This window comes from Xenopus laevis, chromosome 2L, assembly GCF_017654675.1.
Source record: "Xenopus laevis strain J_2021 chromosome 2L, Xenopus_laevis_v10.1, whole genome shotgun sequence".
NCBI lineage: Eukaryota > Metazoa > Chordata > Amphibia > Anura > Pipidae > Xenopus > Xenopus laevis.
The window spans coordinates 118915674-118932968 of NC_054373.1; the positions used below are offsets into that span (position 1 = coordinate 118915674).

At 37.5% G+C, this 17295-nt stretch overlaps 1 protein-coding gene across 3 annotated transcripts in view; it reads right to left on the reverse strand.

Moving 5' to 3' along the window:
- LOC108708435 (P protein) overlaps positions 1-17295 on the reverse strand; it is a 155470-nt gene that overhangs the window by 39003 nt on the left and 99172 nt on the right. For all 3 annotated transcript variants that reach the window (XM_018247127.2, XM_018247125.2, XM_018247126.2), the window contains exons 15-20: positions 16954-17086; positions 10908-11055; positions 10618-10675; positions 10370-10478; positions 9241-9368; positions 5055-5114 (exon numbers count right to left, since the gene is read on the reverse strand). In XM_018247127.2, the coding sequence (XP_018102616.1) occupies positions 5055-5114; positions 9241-9368; positions 10370-10478; positions 10618-10675; positions 10908-11055; positions 16954-17086 (636 nt within the window). The remainder of the gene's footprint in view (positions 1-5054; positions 5115-9240; positions 9369-10369; positions 10479-10617; positions 10676-10907; positions 11056-16953; positions 17087-17295) is intronic.

The window sequence follows — 17295 nt, forward strand, 5'->3', positions numbered from 1 at the left end:
AAAAAGTGTTTTGTCTATGCAGAAACACATTCCATTGGGATCTCTAAACCTCTTACACAAAAGTAAAATGTCAAACATTTCCATGAGAAAAAGTTAGAATCATAGTTATTCAAACAGCAGGCAGTCCCAACACTGTAACCTTCATGCTGTAGATCAGATGCTTTATATTGTTATTGTGAAACCATACATCTTAAGGTACCCCTGTGATTCATTTGTTTGGCCAGATGAAATGTGGTTATATTTTAAAACATACATGTAAGCACCAGACTGAACATCTCCTTTGGAGATCTGTACTTTTGGATCTAGTTGAATCAAATGTATCGCTACTTATGTAGGTATAGAATGACCAGGTTTGACCATGCTTGACAAAGGGGCGTGCCCCGAAACGTTGCACTGCATTATTAAAATTGCAAGGGCTTTCCCTGCTGAACAAACTCCTGTGTGCCAGTGATCTTTCTACGTACTTTGGCTGGGTGGTTGCTGATTCCCCTACCACGAGCACCAGGAAGCTCTGCTCAGGTTTGTGAGGTGTGCGGTTTCTCCAAATTGGCTCAGGTTTGACCATGAGCAAATGCAACGTATTTTTGGACAAAGAAAGTGTGTGTATCTTTGCTAAGGGGTTGACAGCCAAAGAGCCACCACAAACTAAAGTGCTTTGTCAATTATTAACCCATGCTATTATAGCTCTCATGCTAGAAGCAAAGGCTATCGGGAAGAGTCAAATAACCCTTCTGCTCTGCACATGGACTCCTTTGTGCCTCCATCTTAAAATCAGAACAATACTGTATTTAAAGGGGATATAAAGGCAAAAAAATAAAATCCCTATCTTCAATACACTTTAATTAAATAATGTCTACAGTTTTTTTAAGAAACATGACTTCTGAGGATAGGAAACTTCAGATGGTCCCTAACTGCGCTGCAGGGAAATAATCATACTTTCAAACGGGACTTCCCAGGACTATAGCAGCTTTGTTTGTTTCCCTGTAGAACAGCCGGCGACCATGTAGAGATTCATATCTGCAGCAGTCAGAGCAAGTAAATGAAGGGGGAATCTCACTGCATACAGTCAAGTTTCTTATAAAAACTGTACGGATTTTTTTAAATGCATTGTATTTTAATTTTTGCCTTTAGATCCTCTTTAATGTTTCCAACTCCAGCTGCAGGGACAAAGATCATGGAGCCAGATTTAAACAGATAAACTGAGATTCTATTTGGAGGATTAATTTGCTGCAGCCACTGGTTCTGGAGAGTTGGAGAAAGTTTGTATTAAACAATACAAAAAATTATAAAACCCACATTAGATTACATGACAACACAGAACCCAGTGCAGTCTGCATATTATTAATCTGTCTTGCTGTATCAGCTTCTATGGCAGAAATCATTTGACTTGTGCTGTTTTGATAATTTATGATGATCCCTAAGCAGCAGTCCAGACCACACTGAGCATGTGCATGGTCTTGGTCTTGCAAAAATGTTTAACAAAGTTACAAGACAATGACCCCCTGTGGCCAACTTTGAAAGCATAAATCATTTGTTTTATTAGGCTTCTGGTGCAGTAAGTTCATGTTTATATTTAATATACAGCATGTCTAGCATTATTCTATTTTAGACTTTAGTTTACCTTTAAATAGTAAACTAAGTTGCACCAGAATGTGTCCACAAAACCACAAAAGGGGTTATGTAATAAAAGCCACTAAGTTTGCCCAGGGGCAGTAACCCATAGCAATTAATCAGCAGGGAGAATTTACAGACCCCCTGTTTAAACCAAAGTCTAGATATGAAGAAATTTTGAATATATGGATATCGTAAAGCTTATTGTGGAAACAGAAAATTATTTTTCTTGCTGATTACATTTAAAAAAATACATATATACAGTATATATATATATATATATATATATATATATATATATATATATATATATATAGTGGAATATGCCATTTTACTAGGCACAGTCTAGTAATTTCCCTTGTAGTTTTAAGATTTTTTGATCTCTATTACAATCACAAGAGATTTGCACAGAAGGAATAATACACTTAATATAAACCAATTTCTTAAAGTTATGCATAATGAATTTATTTGCTTAATATTAAATAAAGTGTATGATTATACAGTAAGTCAGTACTTCTGAATTGCATAAACTGTGCAATTTTACTGGTCTGTATTCCAGTAATGTTCCACTACCGCATTAACTATCAACACAGTGGAATGGGTGTATAGAATAGATTTAATCATGGGGCACTTATGGTACATTATGAGTATCTTTTAAAACATTCTAATATTTAAGAAGCACCATTTTTGTGCTACATAAAAAAAGACAGAAGTAAATTGGCTATTTGCCACTCAATAGCATGTGTATTAGTACATACACTTTCACACGCTGACAGAACTGATGAATTACATTATTACCATGACAGACTCAGAGCATATCAGTACTTATGAAAGAACGTTACTTTACAGCGATCAAAAATCTGTTTTCTGCCAGCAGCCAGTTCTCATTCTGGTGAATATGCTCCTCTATGTACAGTTGCATTAAGCGGTATCACTTGGGAATGCAAAAGTTAGTCATAAGGGAAATCAAATTTGTTTTTGCAGTCAACGCAGTCTTAATCACAGTGGCAGAGGTAGCCCACGTTAGGAATAATATGTAATGATTTATTGGATAACACTAAGGGATGTAGCATGAAGAAGTTGAATTTGAAGTCATATTTAGTATTGTGCCTTCTTTCTTCCTCTCAAAAAGAGATGTCTTTGTTTAGCTTTATAAAGTGACTGAGCTATAAATCAAAGGAAGGGAGAAAGTTGATGAAAGTTTTTTGATAAAAAGCACTATATATAGAATGGCTTTGCAATACCCCTACGTTCAGCATGGCTTTGCAGTTTGCAGTAGAAAGATGTATTTACCCATTTTGTGTTCATTAGAATGTGTGCTTTCGGAATTTTTCTACGGTGTCTTATGGCACATAATACACATACTGGGTACTTATATTGCAGCAGCCAGAGAGTCAGCCGTGAAAATTCTTATGCGCCGTTTTCATTTGGGGGTGTCTGTACGCCACATACTTTGGTAACTGTATATTGGTCATCAAAGTGTTCAGTAGATCTGTGGAGTTCATATTTAGGATGTTTTTTTTGGTACCTAATGCTATGTGGGAGATAAGATGCTAGAAAGTGGCAGCTTTGAGGGGATTTTCAGGTACTGACTATTTTGAGAAAGCATTGCTACTCAGTAGTTTTGAGTAGACAGACATGGTTAGCCATTTTGGATTTAACTGAATGTGTACTTTCCAAAAATATAAGGTTTTGGGGGTTCAATGTAGTTTATATGTGTTTTTACCTAGCAAAAAATGCAGTAAATGTGATGATTATTTAGTAGCTGAAATGACTTTTGGGAGTTGTAGGTAGTTGTAGGTAGTGATGGGCAAATAAATTTGAGTTGAATTTCCGCATTTCTCTGCTGGCGAATAAATTTGCGAATCACCAGAGAAAATTTGCCTGCATCAAAAATTTTTGGATGTGCGTCTGAAAAGTCGCTCGCTTCAAAATCACTATGCGTCAACACTATTTGGACGCCCATTGACTTTAACACCAGCCTCAAAATTGAAGCGAGCAACTTTTCAGACAATTTTGGATGCAGGCGTCAATTTAGATTTTCACAATTTTTTCGCAAATTTTTCATGGTTTCATTTTTCGCCCATCACTGGTTGTAGGCTCTAAATTTATTTTGGGGTCTCTAAATTGCAGACACTTTGATGCTCATTGTGCAAAGGATTACCAAACTGTTCAATGGACCCCCAGCATTCATATTTAAGATGTTTTTCTTGGTACCTAATGCTGTGTTAAAGATACGAACTTGCAAAGTGAAAGTTTTGAGATTATTTTTCCGAATTTTCCTGCATTTTTATTTAAACCACTAATTTCAGAAAAGCTTTAATGTTTGGTAATTAGGAGTAGAAGGATGTTGTTACTCATTTTGGATTCAACAAAATCTATATTTCAAAAAAATATATGGTTCCTGGGGTAAACCTACTGTTCCAGGATTTATTGGCTTTGGAATCTAAAGTATGCCATATTCTACTGTAGTGCTTTGAAATTCAGTAATATACTGCTGTGAGTTTTTGATTTATAGAAGTCAGAAATCTTCATAAAACTATACATATATGGTATTGGCACATTCAAGACACTTGGGGCTTTTCAAATCAGTTGAATTTTTGTGCTTAAAATGAAATATTTTTATGGTATAAGTCGTTACATTGTGATAAATGGCAAATTTTCAATTTTGTTTTGGTATTTAGAGCTCAAAATCTTGTTCCAGAAGTAGAAATACATGAAAACTGAGAAAAAAAACAATGTAGAGTTTTCCTAGGTAAACTAAAAATCCCCCCTCCCCCCAGAAAATGCCCCTAAAATGAAAGATCGCACAATGTTGTTCAAAACATGTTTGGCATGTGGAGTGCAAATGAAATATGAAATTCTGCTGGCACTTAAATGGTTAACTAATGTCCTGTGTTGTCTTTGGTTGCCAATGCCCACTGCATGCTTGGAATACATTTGCAGAATTGCTGGCCTCAGCATTTCCCTCAAACAAGAAGTATTATTTAGCATTTCTACCAGCTACTGGGTTCAACTTCTGTAAAGTCACCTATGGGGTGTAGTCCTAACCAAGAAGCAATAGGACATTCTAATTAACAATTACAGTCCAATCTTTTAGGGGATGTAACTGTGGTTCAGAAAGCCGCATCTCTGTCACTTTCTAGTTTCTGTCCTGGTTCAGACATTTGAAACAATGAAACAGAAGCCAGTCAGTCCACAAGCCTGCATAAAAGCAAGTACTTGTTCATGTTCAATATACAGACCCAACAGAGTAGAAATTGACAGAAAAATATTGCTTTCATTTGCAACTATACTGATAAATAACTTCAAAGCCATTGAAAGTTACTCAGAATTACATTTTCTTTCATTAGACAAAGTTTTATTTTGAATGTATATCCTCTTTTAAAAAGTTAGATTGATGATTTAATTAATAGATCACTGAACAATTAAACTCACGTTACCTTTATAAGTAATGAAGTCTGTTCACCTATGTATTCTATTAAGTGTAGATGGGCCAATGCCTGGAATAAAGAGGATAACATAATTAAGCAAAGAAAAATAACCAGTGATATAATACATAGTGGTCTATTTGTTTGGACCTAATAGACCCATAAATCTCTCTTATAAACATCAGTTTATGCCAGAAAACATTTTGCAGATAAACGTCATTTTGTATTTCAATCTATACCAAGGGTAACAGCTTGTAATAGATTGCCTATTAAGACAGAGCAGATCATTAAGCTTAAGATGGCCATAATTAGCAACCTTTACTCAATGCAGGTCATTCAGCTTAAGCTGGCCATAATTAGCAACCTCCACTCAATTAACTACCAAACCATAGGCTAAAATAAGCACACTTGGCACTTGATTTAAGTGTTAGTAATGCATTATGGCAAAACAAAAACAAACTGTTATACTGCTCCTTTATGATTTACATTTATTTCCAAGCCTCTTTCAGGTTTTTAAGGGGAGAACTCCACTGGGTGATGTTATTCGATTCGTCGCGCTGAAAGGAAACTCTGGTGACCAGTTGGAGGAGCCACATATAGTGTAAGTGGTAGAAACATCGCAGCTACAAACTACATGTGTTTCAGGAACATAGGCTTACAGATTCATCCAGGTCACTGCCTTAAATTGGCCATGCAATGGCAACCCGTTCAGGAATTACATAAAATTACAAAGTCTATGAGTATCTTTCGTTCCCAATATATATAACATTTGACAACCCTAAAAATAAAAACACTCTTTTATTAATCCACATAAAAAATTGGATTGATTAAAACATACACAGTACATCACAATCCCGGCTTATACTGTGTTGGTTGAGTTGAGAAAGTGCCTATAAACTACATTAATAAATTGTAAATTATTCAGGATTAACTATGTTTAAATTAAAATGTATTAATAATTTATTAATGTTGTTTCTATGCACTTTCTCAGCTCAACCAACACAATATAAGGGGTTGTGATGTACTGTGTTTGTTTTAATCAATTCAATTTGTTTTAATGTGAATTAATAAAAGAGTATTTTATTTTTAGGGATGTACAAATGTTTATACAATATATAATGGGAAAGAAAGATGGTCTTTGTAATTTTATGTAATTCTTGAAGGGGTCTCTGTTGCACGGTCTATTTAAAGGAGAACTAAAGCCTAACTAAAGAAGTACGTAGAAATGTTGTACATCATGTTCTGGGCTTCTGTACCAGCCCAAGGCAACCACAGCCCTTTAGCAGTAAAGATCCATGTCTCCAAAGATGCCCCAATAGCTCATCATCTTCTTTTCTGCTGATTCACTGCACATGCTCTGTGCTGCTGTCATGTACTGAACTTAAGGACCCACTCACAATATACAGTACACATAGAATAGAAGTGTCAAAATATAAGGCTGTTTCGTAATTAATACAGATAATTACTACATGGCAGCACAGGGTCGGACTGGGAGGCATGGGGCCCACCGGGGCTACTGCCCCAGGGCCCCCTCCAGCCGCCACTGCCGCTCCGGAGTGCTGCAGGCGGCTAGTGCGCATGCGCGCGGCGCCGCGTTTGTGCGCATGCGCGCGGCGCCGCGTTTGTGCGCATGCGCAGCCCTTCTAGTCTACCGCGACCCCAAACAAAGTGGGGTCGCGCCGCCCCACTAAGTAGCGGAACTGGGCCGGCGGGGCCCACAAGAGCCCGGGGCCCACCGGGGTTTTTCCCGGTGTCCCGCCGGCCCAGTCCGACACTGTGGCAGCACAGAAACCAGTGCAACTAGCATCAGAATTTAATAATCAGCCCTGTGGCAACTGCTTATATTACAGACAAACCTCATTTTCTGTTGGATAATTAGTGACAACCCCTTATCTTAGCTTCTCAACAGCTGCTCAGAGTCCACTGAGCATGTGAGTGTCGCAGACACTTTCCAAGATGGTGGCCCCCTGTGACAAGTTTGAAGTCCTGGATCATTGCTGCTATTGACAAGCTGAAACTTTAGGCTGGTGCAATAAGTTCAGTATATAAAATATGCCATTTTTAGACACATTCATTTTCAGGGATTAATTCTCCTTTAAGGACGTGACATGGATGATTCTGTAAGCCTATGATTAAAGGAGTTGTTCCTTAAGTGCGAATAATTTGAGCTACACTAAGGAGAACACATAAGGGGTGAGTTTGGAGCAGTCTAATTCCCTTTTGAGTAAAAAAACAGTAGACTAATTTGGCACATATCGCTATGTATAAAAAACAGCGTAAAAATTGTGTAATTTTTTTACATGCTTTTTCTTTGAGCAACTTCCAGCAGAACTTACTTACAAAACGTCTGAAGCAATGCAAAATAACTAATCTGGCATTCTCATGGCATAAAATAAAACACACCTTGGTAAATTCACCATTTATTTTACAGCTTTTGAAACAGTTTTTAACAAATTGTGTTTTACACAGCATAATTACCAAGCAGAAAACTGTGCAGAACGTTTTATTTCAGAGCTTCTCCAACATTTGCACTCCTGTATGTGTATGTACAAATTCACCCCTTTTTGCTTCCTGTTACATCACACGCTAGTCCTGTGTTACTGCCACAGGTGCTGATTTAGTCCAATATACTACATAAATGGCTCAGAAAAGGCCCTACTCTATTAATACTACTACAGTAATACATTGTTCAAGGTTTGTTAAGTGGAAAAACTCAGAATAACGAAGCCCCCACTGACTGACCTAATTAACTTATGTGCTGTAAAAGGAAAAACTATACCCCAAACAATGAACTGTAGGTGTAATTAAAATGATATGGCAAAATACAGCCCATATGTTAAACTCTGCATCATTTAAATAAACCATTTTCATAAAAAGATATTTTTCTAGCAGTATGTGCTATTGGGGATTGGTTATGTGCTATTGGGTAAATAGAAACGTGCCATTTTAAGTCAGGTGATCTCTGAGACAGCACACAGCGCATCACAAAATGGTGGTGGTAGAAGGACAATATTTACGGATATATTTATTCCAGTTTGGTAAGATTATTTAAAAGGCCACCTAATATGTTATAGGTTGGCTAAATATTCATTCTGGGGTTATAGTTTTCCTTTAACATGCAGATTGCTCAAAAAGGAAACCTGCCCTCCTGACCCGTGTAAAAAGAGAAACCTGTGAATGTGTTTGAAGGGAACTCTTTAGCGCTGACCTGAGGGTTAGGGATGTAGCGAACTGTTCTGCTGCGAACTAGTTTGCGCGAACTTCGACCGTTCGCGTCCGCCGAATGTTAGCGAACGTTTGGGAACGTTCGCATTTTGAGTTCGCGTTCGATCGTTCGACCATTCGAATTCCTTCGACCGCTAAAAATCGAACGATTTCCATTCGTTCGAACGATTGTAAGCATTCGATCGAATGAAAAGCATTCGATCGAATGGCTTCGATCGTTCGATTCGAATGAAAATCCTTCGATCGAATGATTAAAATCCTTCGATCGTTCGAATCGAACGATTTTAGCGGGTGTTCGAAGTTCGCGAACTGTCCGCGAACGTTCGCATTTTTTGCCGGTGTTCGCGAACGGCGTTCGCCAACACCAAATCGGCAGTTCGCTACATCCCTACTGAGGGTGACATAAGGGGGACTTTGTATTATTAGCTTGGGAAACTGCTTGAGGAGGACTCTGCACTGATTAATTGTAGACTGTGACCTTGGTCACATTACTGTTTACACATGGATTGCTTTATGAAACTTGACCTTGTTGATTTCAACTGGTATTAGCTTGCTCCCTTTTCCCTAAACCTTTCAAGGCCATGCCATTTGAGAGAGAATGTCTGGATACGTTTGTCTAAAAATGTGACTGGATTCTTTTGACTATATAGTAGCATATACATACTATAAGATATATGCCTTCTGTTTCAGCTACAATATACAGATGCAGCCACTTTGGTTTATCTGTTTGACACAGAATAACTAAACACAGATATCCCATTTATCTCATTTAACACAGAAAACTGTGTCACAACATCCCACCTAATCAAAGCATTCACCATTGTGAACAATGGTGCTTTGGTATGCTAATGAAAAGGTTAAATGCATTAAATGAGTTAAGATGACTTTAGATAACACAGTTTATTCAATTAACCCTGAGTCATGACGCATTTAACTCACAAATCAAAGTGGCTTCATCTGTATATATAATTACCTCCATTAATACAAACAATGCTGCAAAAAACAGCAAGGTGGCCCATTCAACCCGATGTAGGATGATCTCAAAATCATGAACATCTGCTAGAACAAGTAACCAGAGTGACCCCAAAATTGCAATCCAGCCTGCATGGGGCAAAAAAAGGGGGAAAAAAAGATATTGTATTAGTATTCCTGTAACAGATAACAGTCTCATCAGATTGCACATCCATTTTCTTGCTAGTTCTACTTTGTTCTGTGTAATTTCTACTATGGAATGTGTACCCTCCGGGAGATATTTTTTTTACTGTGTTGCTATGTAAGATGTGCCTATGAATATGCTTCCTATCAAATGAAAATCCTATAGGTTAAAAAGCTTTGTCTTTAAATTGAAAAGAGCATTTACAAACATACCAAGTTTTGCATGTCACCATTAAGTCAGTCGTTTTTCTTAAAAAAAGTCCTTAAAAGGCTTCTTTTAAGGATACTACTGCATTAAATTATATGCAGCAAATGTGAAGGCTGCATTTGCTTGTAACTTCTCACTGCCTTGTGGTTGAGAACAAACACTCTAGAATTGCGTTTAATGATGATTTATTTTATCTTACCCCTGAAACCTCAGTCACTAGGAATGGAATTGTGTATGTTGCCTAAAATGGACTGACAGAAAGTGAGTCTCAACGGAATAGTACAGTGATCCTCAACCAGTAGCTTATGAGCAACATGTTGCTCTCCAACCCCTTGGATGTTGTTCCCAGTGGCTTCCAAGCAGATGCTTGTTTTTTTTTATTCCAGATATAAGTTTTGGCTGCATAAAAACCAGATGTACTGCCAAACAGAGCTTCAATGTAGGTTGACAATCCACATAGGGGTTACTAAATGGCCAATCACAGTCCTTATTTGGAACCCCAGGAACATTTTTCATGCTAGTGTTGCTCCCCAACTCCTTTTATTTCTGAATGTTGCTCACGGATTCTAAAGGTTGGGGATCCCTGGAATAGTAGATAAGGGTTTACAGCACTGCTATGTCTAAGGTAAGTTTTTTCTTAATATTTAAGAAAATATTTATTTTAAATATTATATATCTTTTTAATTTTGGTAACTATAGTGTGATAAGTAATATGTACAGAATGCACTGTATAACTTACCCAGGTCCAGATGAATTTCAGGAACAAATGAATTGAGAAAGAACATAAAGATGACAAATCCCAAGACAGTCAAACATTTGATAAGAAGAATCTTGTCTGATATTCCATGCTGCAAGAAGAAAAAGCTCATGGTCATAAAACAAAAAATCTAATTGTTTGCTTTGAGATAAAAATGTTATTGGTTTTGAAAAAGGTTTCATGCAAATTTGAATTGCAAATATTGATTTGTTTTGAAACAGAATCCATACCCTTTTTTGCAGCTCCTGAATATTAGTTTCCCAATTTTTATCCTCCTGTGATATTTGTCTGGAAAAAATGAAGAACATAAGGTTATTTGGCAGTGCTTTGGGGATCTAAAATGTCATTTTAAATATACTGTACCTCTGTGTGTTGGAATGTATGCAAGTGTAGGCTGAAATAAGCATAGTCACAGCACTGATCATCATCCATTATATTGCAAAGAGATTTAACTGACAAAAAAGGTTTCCTTTTTTAGGCGATCATTTGAACTGTCACATAAAGATATAATCCACAGTACCTCTGAAAAGTTTGAAGTTTTTTTCTCAACAGGCTTTCCAGTGTCAAAACCTTTTGCATTAGAAGACATTTGACTGCAGTCTCTTCACGGCTAGCTGGATTAATCCTTTGTGCGGTCAGTCTCCAAACGTGAATTTCATGTTTCAGCTCTGCAAGGATATAAGACATGATTATGGGATTGAATGATTGAAATGCAAAATCAATGCAAAGATATATAAATATATTGATAAACTGATGACACTAGCTAGACACATTGACAGTGTTGTTTAAGAAAGCTAAAGCTCTTTTTTATCTATTACCATGCTGATAAAGAAAAAATATATTTTACAGAAATACTGTACATTTTATAATGACATGTTTGAGGTCACAAATTTTAACTAAAACTATTTTTTTTGTGGCATTATATAAATGACAAACGGAAAGTTGTATAAAACATTTTAATTAATATTTTATAAAACAACACATAAGACATTTCAAATGAAAGCACACTGTGGCATATTTCTCATATTTGTATACCTCTGTTCCCAGAACTTCCTAACTCTCGGTCCTCTTTCACAGGTTTTTAAGGACAAATTTATCAGGGTGAATTTGCATTCTTCTTAGGATCTTTGTGCAAGGTTAAAGATTTCTAAAGCAAAACTTTGTGATAAGCTACAAGAACATGGGGGATGTAATACAGTCCAGTTTCAGAAACACCTGAAACATATCCTAAGTACTTACTACAGTTTTGTTTGTATCCTTTTGAATACATTTAAGCTTAATTTAAATGGTAGTTGTCCAACTAGCCACCCACATGGGTATTTTATTGACAAATGCAGATGTTTGGGATAGGTTTCCTTTCTTTGTGCACAAGGAGACTAAAATGTTAGGGAATTTAAGGTACTGGAGACCACTTGAGGTAAAAAACAAAGTTTTGACACAAGCTCCGTGGATTCTGAACTCACCAAGAGTCAGAATCATGAACAAAGAAATCTCAGGGTTTATATAGATTTTTACTAGGGAGCATTATGCAAAGGAGTACTAGAATAAAATGGATTATGTCCATTAAGGTCTAAAAAGGAGAGATGAGAGCATTGTGATATCTCTTAAAAGTGCAGAACAACAAAGCACTGCTCTTATTGCCAAACAGGTAGCTCTGCTGGTAGATGTGACCATGACTAGCTTGAGAACATAATCCATCCAAGTCAGGGGCATGTGCAGAGGAATCTGTATTAACAGAATTTTGTTCTACTATATATAAATAAGCAAGAGCGCCATCTTTAAAGCTCATCAAAATGACTCAACTAACACAGATGTGCAAATAAAGTAGAATCTCTGTGCATATTAACTTACAGAATGTTCTATAATTTAGCATTATGATCAAATGGAAATGCCAAAATGCAAAATTAAGGCAAATCCTGGCAATAAGAGGTCAAACTGTTGAATAGATAAGGCAAAAAGAATATGAAATGGTTAGAAATACTTATATAGTACAGTACATAAGAAAATATGCAAACCTCAATTCAACCTCTCTGGATTTGAATATGAATATTTAAAAAAAATCATGCTCCAAAATACATAACATCTCTAGAATTACACAAATATAGTACAGAAAAATCCCAGCTTAGTTTGATAAAATAGAACATGTTGAATCACTGAATGTAAAGATTCAAAAATCAGTACTAAAGTGATGCAGTTCGGGTTTCTTATTACTGATACAGCAGAGCTTTTGATTGCTAATCAGAAGTCATCTAACCATAAATGTTTTTGTTGATTGAAGTAGATTGTAGTTACTTTCAAACAATTTATAGCAATGAACTACACCTGCATTCCTGTGATCCCACTGTTTCCACACCTCCACATTCATTTGAAGCCTCTCATCACTGCTAAAAGTTTTAGCAAGCCTATTTTAAAAAATGACTTTATAAAAAAAACTATAGCACACAAAGATAACATTAATTTAAAAGTAAACTATCAAATAGAATGGTTTTGGTTATTCCAAAAAAATAATTAAATTCCTGGGAATTAGTATTGCAAACACCATAGTAATAATTACAGGAAAAATGACCCAAAGCAGAAAAAACTAAATCAATGGGACTTTTTGTCTACCTATGACTACATATCGGTGGATACAAAACGCGCCAGTGAATGGATGCTTTTCATATGCTGAAATAAACATTTACTTCTTTTAATTCAACGGGTGAATGGAGTGCTCATCAAAACTTTTCTACTGATACGTAGTGAACAGATTGAAGATTTTAAGGACTGTCCTTAACGAAGGACCAGGATCTTCCAAATACAATAAAACATCATCTGCGTAAAGGGATATCCTTTCTTCAATGTTACCATACTTCAGACCCATTATCAGGGGGGTATCTTGGTCCATTAATGCCAGAGGTTCTATTGCCAATGAGAATAGCATTGGTGAAAGTGGACATCCTTGGCTCATGCCCCTTTGTAACTTAAATGGTGGCATGATCACCTCATTGACTTTGATTTGTGCAATCGGCTGTTTATATATTCAATTTTATCCATTTTATAAATGGTTCACCTATCCCAAATTTTTTAAGTACCGCCCATGAATAAGGCCACTCAATTGAATCGAATGCCTTTTCTGAATCTTAGGCCACTACGATTCTTATACCTGAGTTGTCCTGGGGTACCTGTAAATTATAGTAGAGACACCTGAGATTAACATCTGTTGCTCGGCCAGGCATGATACCTGTCTAATCCAGGTGGACCAACAGTGAAATTACAGACGTTAATCTTGTGGCGAGCACTTTAACTAAGATTTTTGCATCAGTGTTCAAAAGGGACACTGGACGGTAGGGTGCACATAGTTAGTGATCTTTGCCCTCTTTATGGAGTAGTACAATTAGTGCTGAATTAAAGGATGATGGGAGGTTCTCCTGCTCATAAGATTGTGTTAGTATAGTGTGTAGGGTGCCTACAATTTCATCTCCATTGCCTTGTACCAATCACCCGGTAACCCATCGGGTCCCGGTGATTTGGAGCTGGCCATGGAATTAGTTGCATATCTTATTTCCTATATTGTTATAGGATTATTTAGGAAATTAGCATGTTCTGTAGGTAGTTGTGGGAAGGGTATGGATTCAAGAAAAGTATTCAATTCTTCCGTAATATATGTGGCTTTTGTGTTGTATAATGACTATTAGAATGAGGCAAATTTGGCAGCCATTTGTTCTGGGTCAATAATTAGGTTGCCTGTTTCGTCCCTCACTCTTGAAATTACAGTTTGAGGGGAGGAGATTTTGGATAAATATGCCAGGAGGGCCCTCAAATTTTCACCTTTGCTCAAATCCTCTGAGATGCATAAAGGAGCTTTTTTTGAGTGATTTCTGTTAATTTACATTTTAATCTTATTTGTGCCTGTACCGATTGTTCGTGATTTTCTTTTGTGGAAGATTGTATATAAATGGACTCTGCTTCCTCTTCCTGTGACTTGGCCATGTTCACATCTTGTTTGGCTCGAGCACGGACCATATGTATAGCTTGAATCATTGCTCCTCTATTAACCGCCTTAAAGGCATCCCATAGCACGGGTGGGGCTGCTGATTCCTGGTTTTCCTCCCAGTAATGAATTACTGGGTCTCGTGCTTTCTCCATTACCTCCATATTTTTAAGCTACAATTGGCACAGACGCCATCTCTTAGCTGTGGTGTGTGGTGAGAGTAGGATTTTAATAAGCAGTAGGGAGTGATCAGATATAGACCTAGTGTTGTATTCAACATTTGTTATTTTAGGTAACATTTCTGTGGAGGCAAGTACCAGGCAATCCGAGACATTGTCTGGTGGGATAGAGAATGGCAAGAGAATATCTTAGCCTCTAGATGTTTTACTTGCCAGGCATCCTGCAATCCCACTTTTTCCACCCATTGACCCAGCTTGGTTGTCCTATTGTCATTTGAGTTAAGTTTGTCCATATCAGGTTGTAGGTATCCATTAAAATCGCCCACCCAGCATTGAGGTAGTGGTGGTAACAGGGTTACTTTATGTAGGATTAAATTCATTAAGGCTAGTGAAAGTTGTGGCGGAATATATTCATTTATCAATATAAACTCATAGGTTAGAATAGTACAGTGCATTAAAATAAATCGTCCCCAGTGATCTGTTACAATTTGATGAAGGGTAAATGGTATTTTTTTTTTATAAATATAGTAACTCCTCTTGCATGCGTGGAAAAGCTAGAATGGTAGGCATGTGCTACCTAGGCCTTTTTCAGAGCCATCTCTTTTTGCCCTACTAAGTGCTTCTCTATTGTGGGAGAATACTGTTTGAGTGAGTTAAATAGCAAGGTTCTTTTAACCTTATCATTAAGGCCTCTGACGTTCCATGAGGCAATAGTGATCGTTGTCATTTTAGAACTTTAGTGACATGTATATTTGTGAGGTACTGTACCATGGGGGGGAACCAGAATGAAAAAACAGCAATAACATTTTGCTTCTTGTGGGTTTGTAAAATACCTTGTGGTGTTGCCATCTACTACTCGTAGCTTGGCTGGAAAAAGTGAGTACACTATGCCTTTATCCCGAAGCTTGTTAGCAAATTTGGCACGCTACTTTTGATCTTCTATAGTATAGTCCAGAAAGAATAAAATGGTTGCATCTCCCATCTTCACCTGGTCTTTACATCGCATTTAACTTAGGCCCGCATCCTGGTCCCAATAGTTGAGGATTTTGGCCATCAATGTTCGCGGCGGGGCTCCCGGCGGCGGCATTTGGGCATGTATTCTACGTGCCCGCTCTATTAGGAAAAATTCTGAGAGATGGTCCGCATCTACATTTGCTTTGATAAAAGTTTCCAGGAACACCTCCGGGTTCAGGCCATCAGAGCCTTCTGGAATACCAAGTACATGTAAATTGTTTCGCCTTTGGTGGCCTTCCAGGTCATCTGTTTGCACTTTGCAGGTGTGTAGCTGTGCTTGTAAGCCTCTTATGTTTTGTGGTATGTCTCTGGTCGCGTCCTCCAGTTCTGATATGCGACGTTCAGCTTCCATGGTTCTCTCTCATAGAGACTGCAGTTCTTGATGTAGAAGTGTGATATCTATTTTGACCTCTTCCATCCGTGTGTCAATTTTCACTTCTACTGCCTGTCTAGTGTCTCTGATAGCTTGGAGTACTTCTTTTAGCGTGGGCTCCGATGTAGTCTGATCATCTGATAACTCCGGTGGGTCCTGGGGTGGAGATACACTCACTTTATTAGTGTGAGCGCCATCTTGGGAGTGATGTTGAACAAATTTATCCATCTTATTTGTAGCAGCATCAGCTCCTTTCTTGTTGTCACCCATTGTAGCCGAATCTGGCAATATAGGTGAACAGTTGAAATGTCCAAAGTTGAGTCGAACTTCCCAATTATCTAGGGCCGTTTAGGATCATTTGTTCAGCGGTCTAGGCTAGTGCAATGTACTCCATTGCCAGCTAAGCCATGCCCCAAATCAATGGAACTTTTAGTTTATTTCAGGCCATAAGAGTAAAAAAGTTGTAAAGTGTGCTCTTTTCTGATGGTGTTTGGGTCAACATCATACTAAAAGTTAGTTTAAAATCAAACTAATCCTTATTATTGCCCAGTTTTATGTTCGACAAAATAGCTAAATCAAGGTTTCATAAACGTTATTTCTCAGATACCCAAGAACAGTGATCCCCAACCAGTAGCTCGTGAGCAACATGTTGCTCTCCAACCCCTTGGATGTTGCTCCCAGTGGCCTCAAAGCAAGAGCTTATTTTTGAATTTCTGGGTTGGGAGCAAGTTTTGGTTGTATAAAAACCAGGTGCACTGCAAAACAGAGCCTTAATGTAGGTTGACAATTAACATAGGGGCTACTAAATGGCCAATCACAGCACTTATTTGGCACCCGAGGAACATTTTTCATGCTTGTGTTGCTCCGCAACTCCTTTTACTTCTGAATGTTGCTCAGGGGTTCAAAAGGTTGGGGATCCCTGCCCAAGAACATTATAATGTATTATACAAGATCATGAAGATGCATCCTAAACATCATGGTGTAAGCTCTTCCACTGAGCTAAATATAACAGATGAAACACAGATCTTACCAACAATTTCACTGGGTTCCTTATTATAAAGTTTCTTGTTCCAATATAAAATCCTGAGAAAAGGAAAAGATACTAGGAGAACCAGGCAAATTCCTAAGAACATATGTCCAGTAAATCCTGCAAAGTCCAATCCCTGAGTAGAGAGAGAGGAAACCAAAATGAGTTAAGATTCAATACAAGTGAACATTGAATCAATACATATTGATGAGTGTAAAGCTTTACCTAAAACACTAGGAATATAATAAAAGACACACATGTATAAGTATTAAGCTTTTACAGGTGAACTGCTCAAGTTGGAAGATATACTAAATGAATTTGCCCAGTGGGAATTAACAGCTATGG